General features: G+C 37.4%; 1 protein-coding gene across 3 annotated transcripts; it reads right to left on the reverse strand.

Annotated features, from left to right (window-relative positions):
• Positions 1-556: 556 nt before the first annotated feature.
• Positions 557-9118, reverse strand: LOC137966113 (uncharacterized). 3 transcript variants are annotated; one of them, XM_068812609.1, is made up of 7 exons: positions 8701-9118; positions 7428-7610; positions 4797-4922; positions 2614-2808; positions 2393-2497; positions 1514-1678; positions 557-1350 (listed from the first exon to the last, which is right to left on the reverse strand). In XM_068812609.1, exons 1-7 carry the CDS (start codon positions 8917-8919, stop codon positions 934-936), a joined length of 1410 nt encoding a protein of 469 aa, XP_068668710.1. In that variant the 5' UTR covers positions 8920-9118; the 3' UTR covers positions 557-933. The 3 variants fall into 3 exon arrangements, with proteins under 3 accessions (XP_068668710.1, XP_068668726.1, XP_068668718.1); XM_068812625.1 differs by lacking the exon at positions 4797-4922; XM_068812617.1 differs by lacking the exon at positions 2393-2497.
• Positions 9119-9376: the final 258 nt, after the last annotated feature.

Raw genomic sequence — 9376 nt, forward strand, 5'->3', positions numbered from 1 at the left:
TCTCTTACTTGCTCTCTTGTATCCTTTAGCTCAACCAGTTTGTTTTGTGTAGCCACCTGCTTCTTTAGGTGTTTCTTCAAACAAGATTAGTCAACAAAGAGATGTAAGGGAAACGGGAAACGGACTGCTCCTTTTTCCCTCCTCTATGACCTATCTGATCTCTGTTCTTGTGTAGGATTTGATGTGATCAGAAGAACTGAAAATTGTCCCTAGGAGAGCTCAAATTAATCTCCACAACAAAAATAAATTAGCCATAGCATGTTTGGTTGAATCTTATGCAGAATGGATCCAAGCAACTGAAAATCAAATTGGCACATCTTGACATCTCTATAAATGAGCAAACAGTCGAATCTTGGCCATTTCTAGATTCAAACTAGAGAACAAGGTTCCTGAGTTCGCATTTTGCCCACTTGCTTTCTATGAAACAATCTGGTGTAAGTCTCCGGGTTTGTGATATTCTTCACGGTTTTGAGGATTTAGCAGTCTTCCCCTATTTCCGTTTCATGAATGGCCTTTTCATGTAGGCAGAAGACATTCAATTACTTGGAATAGATCATTGGCTGATGCAGATAGATTATATTAAATAACAGCCCACCGAAAAACCACAAAAAAAGGAATAAAGCAAAGAGAAGAGCAGGCCTTGAAACAAACAAGCAACCCAAAAATAAAAAAAAATAATGTTACTGATGAGCACCATGCAGCAAGCACAAATTCGACTTGATTTGATTCAAGCAGACGAGGTTGAGTTTTGCCCATCTTCGCACAAGGGGGAGGTCTGTAGCTGGGGTGAAGGTGTAGGAACAGGTCAAGAATCCAGACCAGCATGACTTGGAGAGGCACCAAAGCTAGAAGCAGGGGAAGGAATCTCAACACCCAGCAGAGTCTTAACAGATGAGAACCATGCGGCTAACACAAATTCGAGCAACGCTTGATTCAGGCAGAGGAGGTTGAGTTTTGCCTTTTGAGGTCTTCACACGAGGTTGCCATAGGAGGTGTTCCATGAGGAAGGGCTATGTCAGTATCTGGGGGTGAAGAAGGTGTAGAGACTGGTCGAGAATCCAGAGCTGCATGACATGGTGGGGCACCAGAACTCGAAGCAGGGGAAGGAATCTCAACACCCGGAGGAGTGGTGGGTACAATGGGACAAACATCTACAAGAACCGTAGGCATTGGAATAGGATAAACTTCAGACACCTCTTCATGCCCTTCGTCCACATACACGACATCTTGCATTGTGAGCTGGTGATACTCGACTATCTCTCGAAGAAAACGATTCTCACGGGCATAGATGGAGTTCTCGCCTGCTAGACGAGCTTTCTCAGCCAACAGTGTTTCAAGTTGGAGACGTATCTGAAAAAATAACTCACAGTCAGCAAAATTAAAAAACAATAGCATCCATTTCAGTCTCAGATTCTCTCTTTCATGCTAGGATTCTATAAAGTGATTTTAGATGTATCAAGCAACTTTGGTATATAAACAAGCATTTGATGAACAGGAAAGAAACAAATAATACCAAATCATCATCTTCAGGAGTATCTCCCTTATCATGACTCTCACGAAGGATCCTATTCTCTTCCTCCAGCTGTGCACATCGCTCTTTTGCAAAAGCCATGTCAGCTTTGACAGTTTTTAACTCGCGCAAAAGAAGCTTGGCTTTCGCAGCCATAGCCATTGCAACCTGCAAGTCAAACCAATGGTGGTACAGAAATCTCATTTAGAGAAATTGGCTTAAGCTAAAAGAATAAAGTGGGTAAACATATTCTAAGAGAACGTCCAAAATTCAAATGGCTATGTTTTTTATTACAGAACTCAAATGCATAATGAAATTAATATACAACTAAGTGAATTCCTTTGCTAAGATCACAAGCTCTGCAACTTCCTTGCTTCTGCAGAGCATTTTCATGTCTTCCCAGCAATGCCTGCTTGTTATCCTCTCCCTTGAGAATGAATTAAATAAGCAGAAATTAATGCCTTTCAAGGCACCTACTCACACACCAGATGATTCTAGATGAGCAGTATCACTTATCTAAGAGTAAGAAGAAGGTTGAAGAAAGAAAAACTAGCAGCAGGTTGCACATTTTCCCCTGCCATGGTAGTTTCTTGTAAACGAGTACCAGTTGCAGATTCAGAGGAACCAACTCAAGTTATTAGGCATTATGAACACCTTTTCTTCTTTCCTTGTCCTGTTTCCATTTTCATCACACATGTTCACCTATCTTAGAGGTAGAAGTCTGTATCTAAATAACCCAAAAAAGTACAATACACTAACTATGACAGCCCAATAGATTTTTATCTTATTATTGTAAGCTAGTCTAATATACAGATGAATCGTCATATCTAAGACAGATTCTAGAGGAATCAACATCAAACCCCTGTCAATTTCAGTACTTACCAAGCTGAATAGGCCTCTTCCTGGCATAATACTGAAGTGACAAACCACAATACTTTTAAGGTCACCCATGATAGTCCAAGTGACTGAAAGCCAATTTCCTAGGCACTAGTGTCACCCATGCAAAGGAAATTATCTGTTAAAAAGAAAAGAGCCACTGCAAGGCAAGCAAAGAAAGATCTCTATTCACTATGAAATCCAGTGTTACACATTTGCCACCTTACGTCGCGAGATGCCTTGAGTTGAGTTTCTTGGTCTGCTTGCATCACCATCTGCGGCTGATGTTGACCGGATAAGTCAGTAGCCTGATGGTGTTGCAAGTTAACAGGAAAATCGGTTGCTCCTTTTCTGCGCATCTGCAACTTCCGTGTCTCTGAGATTATGTCAGCAGTCCTATTCTCCACAATTGTGATACCCTCCTGAAGTTGGACAACAATTTATCAGTAAAGAAAAACAAAAGGTCCCTTAAAAAACTTTGACAACCAACTGGTAAGAGAAGTGCTATTGTAGTATCATTACTAGGACTATAGAGAGGTAGATCCCCCATTGATCCTAAGCTAGTTTAGAAAAAATTGAGTGCTAATCCTGATTCAGACCATCAGTTCCACTATTCTATATCCAAATCTATTCCAATTAACAATCTGCAACCTCATTGAAGTTTTTCAAATTTTCCTAAAAAGGATTTTTGAAAGATGATTTCCTAAAATACCCTGAGCAAAATCATCAAAATTTACATCAATCAAAGCATATAAATCATAAGAAAGATTAATGACTAAAATGCAGTTCATATAGAATGATATGGGCTATGACTGCGGACCACTGCTTACCACTGCTTATAATGGCGAGAGCAAGCAAGACACATTTGCTCTCCAAATATGCATTCCTTCATCAACAAACATGTTTCAGGACATCAGCCTCTTGCTTATTATAAAAATACTACTATTTTGAGCTTTCATCTCTCACAGCTAATCTTGTTTTTCTGCACAATGGACACAGACATGTGTCCACCCAAAAGAAATCCTATACACCTATGCAAGTTGAAACGAAGATGAGAAGAGTAAAAGCAAGGAAGTAGGACATGGCTCTGGCTATAAATATGCATGTCCATAGTTATATGCCCATGTGTTTATTTATGTGCACATGTATATTATAAATAAATAAATATAATAATATAAAGAATACGAACCTCACCATTTTTTATTTAATAATCAAACTTAAATTGAATGACCTAATTTTCCTCATCCCAAGTATTCATAATTTGATGTTAATTTTAGATGTTAGTTTATTTTTATCATTTTGAATGATGAAGTAGAGAAAATGGCAAAATGATATGTATAATGAAGAAATTAACATACTTGTAAATAGAGTAACTCTTCTAAAACAAAAAAAAGTTTGGTCAACTAAGTTGGTTGGGCTAGAACCCAACTCAGTAGGTGACCACGTCCAGTTGAACCCAAGTCCAACTGCTGGTTGATCCAGAGTATGTTAATTCCAAAATAAAAACAAAAAACAGTGTTAAGCTTAAAGGAAGCTTCTTCCCCCAATCTAGGGGAGCCCACTCCTTCCCCCTTCTCTGCCAGCAGGGGAACCTCGTCCCTTTCTGCATTTTCTATGACAAGAGAGGGGATCCCACCCCCTCCCACCATCAAATGACCACATGGGATGCCTATCACCACCCTTCACTCCATTGGCTATCAGACTATAGATATGACAAAGGGGGTGGTTGCTGCACGGTGGGGCACCTATATAAAAAGAGAGGCAAAATAGCATAATTTTTCTGGAACAATTTGAAAGAGATACTACACTGGACTACATCAAAGGATCCAGTTGTTGATTTGGAAATTTCAAATCATACAATTTATCAAAAAAATTCTTCTCAAATGTGAAACGGCATAATTTTTCTGGAACAGTTTACTCAAATTGCAAAAGAAAAATGGAAGATCAAGAACTACCAAAACCTTGTTAGAAGTTTAAAGTTTTCAAAGTGAAACGATGATTCTACCTAACTAAGAACAACGACTATTAGCTTGAAGTAAAACCAAAAGTTCAACTCATAACTCGATCCTCATCATAGTTTCATTAAAGTCACTCAAGTGTAAAATAACCTTTCAATTTTTTTTCCAATATTCAGAAGTATTTTTATTTTTTATATTTGAAAAGAAAAAAATGATATCATTCATAATAAAGGGCAAACGTCGGGCACACTGTACTCAAATAAAATATCAGGTTTTTTTTTTTTTGAAATGAATAAAATATCAGGTTTACAAAGAGAAACTGGCCATATAAATGAAAACATTCAAAACTGATTGTACTTTTGATAAACAAGACATGGTTTCAGTTCACTAGCTGTTCAAGATGCAAACAAGATAAACTCTCAGCGCTCTGTAAGCAGTTCAAAGAAGTTTACCTCCAAGGCATTTCCCATTGTGCCACCAATATAATTGAGAGAAGATGTGATTGCTTCTAGACCTTTTGTAAGTTTTGGACTTTCTGACTTTTGACTCCCCTCGGGTGATCGATATGACTCATGATACTATAAACAGGAAATAACACATTAAAATGCTATTTCATTGTTTCGTGAGTAATAGATATTCGTTGTAATGGCAGCAGAATTAAGACAGGCTAAGATTTAACGTTTAGTATCAGGATTGTTAAAGATGATGTTATTAGCTTCCAGACCCCTACCGAGTCTGCATGTAAGTTTCAAGTTTAGGTAAAATGACTATAGTTGAACAGGACAGGTTATCCACTACCATCTAATGAACCCACATAATAACTACCAAGATTGATGGCACTCACTTCAGTTAAAAGGGTATCAAGTTGTTTTTGAAACCAAAACTCAAGCTTTTTATTTCAGTTGTATTTTTTCTAAGACAAACACTTAAAAGAAACGACGACAGAAATTTTAAATTCGCAACATTCTTTAAACTATACATGCATATAAATTATTTCCTTATCTATGGTGATATTTTCCAGGATAATAACAATCATATCTCATTTAATTGGTCCCGTAATGGGCTAAGATATGTTCTTTTTCTATATGATGGCTATATCACTGAATGATTTTAAGTTTCCTTGACGTTACTAAATGATTCAAGTAGCATTTGCTACTAAAGGATAGTCTGCCACTCTACTAATTTTACTCTTGCAAAAGCAAACGTGATGCAATGCCATAAAAAAAGTTTTATCCTTGCAAATAAAACCAGGCTAAACTGGGCTGGGAATTTTTCTCGGATGGAATTAGCTTAAAACTCCATATTTTAAAAAATAAGTAACAGAATGCACTAATCAGTTAAACCAGAGAATCCAGTCATTTCTGTTGAATCCATTAGAAACTCCTCACCCAGGAGCACTAAAGCAAAAGAAAACAAAAATTCAGGGTATAAAGCATCTCAAATTCATTAACAGTTTTACAAGGCCTAGCTTCTGATTAAGTTGACATCCCACTCAAGTTTATTATAGGGATTTTAACCCATTAACTCTGTACATAGCTCTACATTAAGCCTATGGTTCACTAAACACTTGGAAGACTTCTTATCATAAGTCTTGAATGTCTCACCACAAGGGGTATTATTGATGAAGGCAGGGAGAATCTTGCCAGAGTTTTCTCGTATCAGAGAGAAAAACTAATTATTTTTGCAGAAGTAGAGAACTTGTTTTCTGTGCTCACCGAGTTCCACAAACTCAGTTAAAAATTCAATCTATTGGAGTTAACACAGAAAATTGGAACAACCTATTTCTATAATAAAAGCCACTTTAAGGTTTCTTGATTCTATCTGACCTCATAAGGATTTGCTGTGGCTATTTAATCTATGCAACATGTTCCAGGACATACCATTCCCTTACTATAAAACAAATTTTAAGTTCCCTTGGTTCTCCATGACCTCATTAGCATCATTAATTTATGCAGCAAGATATTAATTGCCTAGCAGATGATCTTTTACACAGCAATCTTGTAACCTAAAGTAATAAATTTCTACTTCCGTATTTTTTAATTATATTGACACTCATCTGTTGTCACGATAATCTGTTAACAGATTTTGAAATAAATAAATACTCTATTACTTGTATGTTTCTATTTTTGTAATGTTATCTTTCATTGGTATGCTATCAAAAACAGAATATTTTATAACCTATGAGTATTTCTTGTGCTCAGTATCTATAACTTCTGATGAGTCCTTACTCCTTGAGCTATAGCTTGAAACGCTTGGATGCAGAATCTGTGACTATGTTTTTTTTTTTAAATGATAATACCATAAATTGTAGATCCTATTATTAGCAACATAATTTTAGACATATTTTTTCTCTTTTCCAGTAATTTTATGTTATATAAAAGTGTGCATGAAGACACACACAAGAATTTATATTTTTTCTATATATATTTGTTCGTTAATGCATTGACCAGGTCTTGATCCTTTCACGCAGTCAAGAGTTGCTCGAGTGTTTAACATCCAACAAAATTTGTTTCCATGTCTTCAAAACATGGGTGCAACCAATACATAGATAGAACTGTGTATATCATGTTTTTACACTTCTTATAGCCCTATAGTTATTCTAAAATCTTATATTTACAGTGTATTTAAAGCAGACACCTAAATAAAGTTCCCCAGTGTCGTGTTTATAGATGTACTCTCTATCATTAACCAAAATATTCAGGGTCCCCAAGTGGTCCAGAATATGCTTCCGTGCCCATGGGAACTAAAAGTATATGTTTTCCTTCAACTATAAACTGCTAAATGCTGCAGCATCAAAAGACGGGCATGCTCACCTGATACAACAGATGCCAACAGGTCTGAGTACCAACCAAGCTTTCCATTCTTACATAATATGTCCAAAATATAATATAACCTCCACAGCCTATATACCTTACACCAACTAAGAAAAGGTTGTCAAACACAAAGAAAGTGTTCCAAGTTGGACAATATGCAAATCAGAGGAAAACAAGGATTGTAATTCATACTTTATAAAAATAATATCTAAGAAACTGTAATGTGATCTGAATAGCGGAAGAAATTTGAGGTGAGTTGAGAATCCTAACCTGACTACCTGCAGGTGTCTCAGGCGTCTGAGATCTGGTAGGTCTGTTATGGGCTTCAAATTGCTTGGCTACATTATCGTCTTCAAGAATTGATTTGGCTTTTCTAGCCAAAACTCCCCAGAATCCATACTTTGACTCATTCAGGCTTCTCATTGATGTATACTCATATGTTGTAGAGTTCTCCTACAATCCAAATTTCGTACCAACAAATCAGCAAGCAAAAGGACAGTTCCACCCATCATGTTTTTCTCGGAAGATAGGAGATAACAGTTTTCTTTTGAGGAATAATAAATGTCACCTCAAGTCAAATTTCAAATGAATAAACTTTCTCAAGGATTATTCATGAAGTCCTGAGCAAATCATCAAAACAAAAAAGTACCCATAACATTTACACAAGATTGGGTAGCTGATAATTATCAATAAATCAATAATAAGCGGAATAAAGCCTACTCCTAAAATTATAAAAAATAAATTCAGAATGTTTACAAAACAAACCAAACTAGTCTCTAACAACCAAAATTTCAATTCAAATTCATGACCATTACCGATCCATCAACTGATACCTTGTAGTAGCATTCAGACCATTTATTCACAAGCAAGTGTCAAATGTACCCAATTCGAACTGAACCTCACACATTCCAATTTTCCGTTCTAAAAGTTTTGCCAAATTTGTTAAAGTATCCTTAACCCAGCGAAGTACCACTTTACACACTTGAGATCACATGGATTCACAGAATTTCTTTTGACACTCCGTAATGATTAGCACTTGGTGCTTGTTTGCGTTCCTCATCCTCAGAAATGATTCTTCCTTTCACATCTTGGAAAATGATCGTTTAGAGATTCTTCACCATTACAATAACTTGAAAATTCAAAACTTTAGAAGTTCTCTTAAGAAAGGCATTGATACCCAACATGAGTCGGACATTCATTTAAATCGAACCACCAGTCTTCCCTTAAAAATGAAAGAAATAAATCCATTGCAAACACAACGGTTCAATCATAACTGAAAGTCTTCAAAGCAGCTTTAAAAATTAAATATTAAAAAAAAAAAAAAAAAAACAGTCCTCGCAATATTCCAGTCTCCACCATTTTGAATCAAACCCAACCAAATTATTCCTTTTAAATATTTTTTCACATTAATCCCCACCACTCCAGATAACAATTACCACATCCCAGAACTCCCTCAAAATCCCAAAACTCGATATAAAAAAATAAAATAAAATAAAAAAGTACCCCACTAAAGAAAATTAAATTTGCAGAAAAAGAAACTGACCTGTCTGGACGGCGAGGACCTCTGGCGACTCGAGTCCCTGTACGCGGACTCCCCATAAGCCGACGAGAGCGAAGAGTCCCGTCGTGCGGAGGAAGCCCTAATGGCCTGTGCAGCAAGCGAGGAAGGAGTGGACTCGTCCTGATTCGACCGGAACTCCTCCGAGGACGAGACCGAGAACGTGGACGCCCTCGAGAAGGGCTGCCTCCTCCGGTACGCCATCCGGTACCCCGATCCGCAAGAGGAGCCCACAACCCAGAGGAGAACGAAAGAGGCCAAGAAAAGGATGGTTCGAGGTAGAAATGGAAAAATATGGCAGAGTTTCTTCTACGACCAACTGTTTTTTCCTATATATAGGAGCGGACCCCACCCCCTCCCCTCCGGGACTCAAATTCCGACCAAATGGGCACGTAGGGAGCGATGCAGGTTGCAGATTGGAGAATGCAGATTGCTGAGCGACGTTTTCCTGTTCTTTTAATGGCGTTGACGATCCTGCTCTGTGCCGCTTTGTGGTGCTGCCCTGCTCGTTCGCTGCTGGCTCGACTGTTCAGAAAACCTGGGCCGTTGATTGAGTGGGCCCCTTCTTAATCGCCAGATAAAATGAAATAATTTTTTTTACAAGGTAGACATTAGTAATTATAAAACCCTAAACCCATAGAAGTGATGTATAAGGGACCAA

The sequence above is a fragment of the Aristolochia californica genome, unplaced genomic scaffold (genome assembly GCF_029961685.1).
Source record: "Aristolochia californica isolate CCGP_79_NKW_82.1479 unplaced genomic scaffold, dmAriCali1.0.hap1 SCAF_10, whole genome shotgun sequence".
In the NCBI taxonomy this organism is placed as follows: Eukaryota; Viridiplantae; Streptophyta; class Magnoliopsida; order Piperales; family Aristolochiaceae; genus Aristolochia; species Aristolochia californica.

Coding starts and splice junctions, on each gene's coding strand:
- LOC137966113 (XM_068812609.1), bottom strand. CDS start 8,919: ATGGCGTACCGGAGGAGGCAGCCCTTCTCGAGGGCGTCCACGTTCTCG. Junction 7,611..8,700: donor GGTCCTCGCCGTCCAGACAG/GTCAGTTTCTTT, acceptor TTTGGATTGTAG/GAGAACTCTACAACATATGA. Junction 4,923..7,427: donor AGACACCTGCAGGTAGTCAG/GTTAGGATTCTC, acceptor TCCTGTTTATAG/TATCATGAGTCATATCGATC.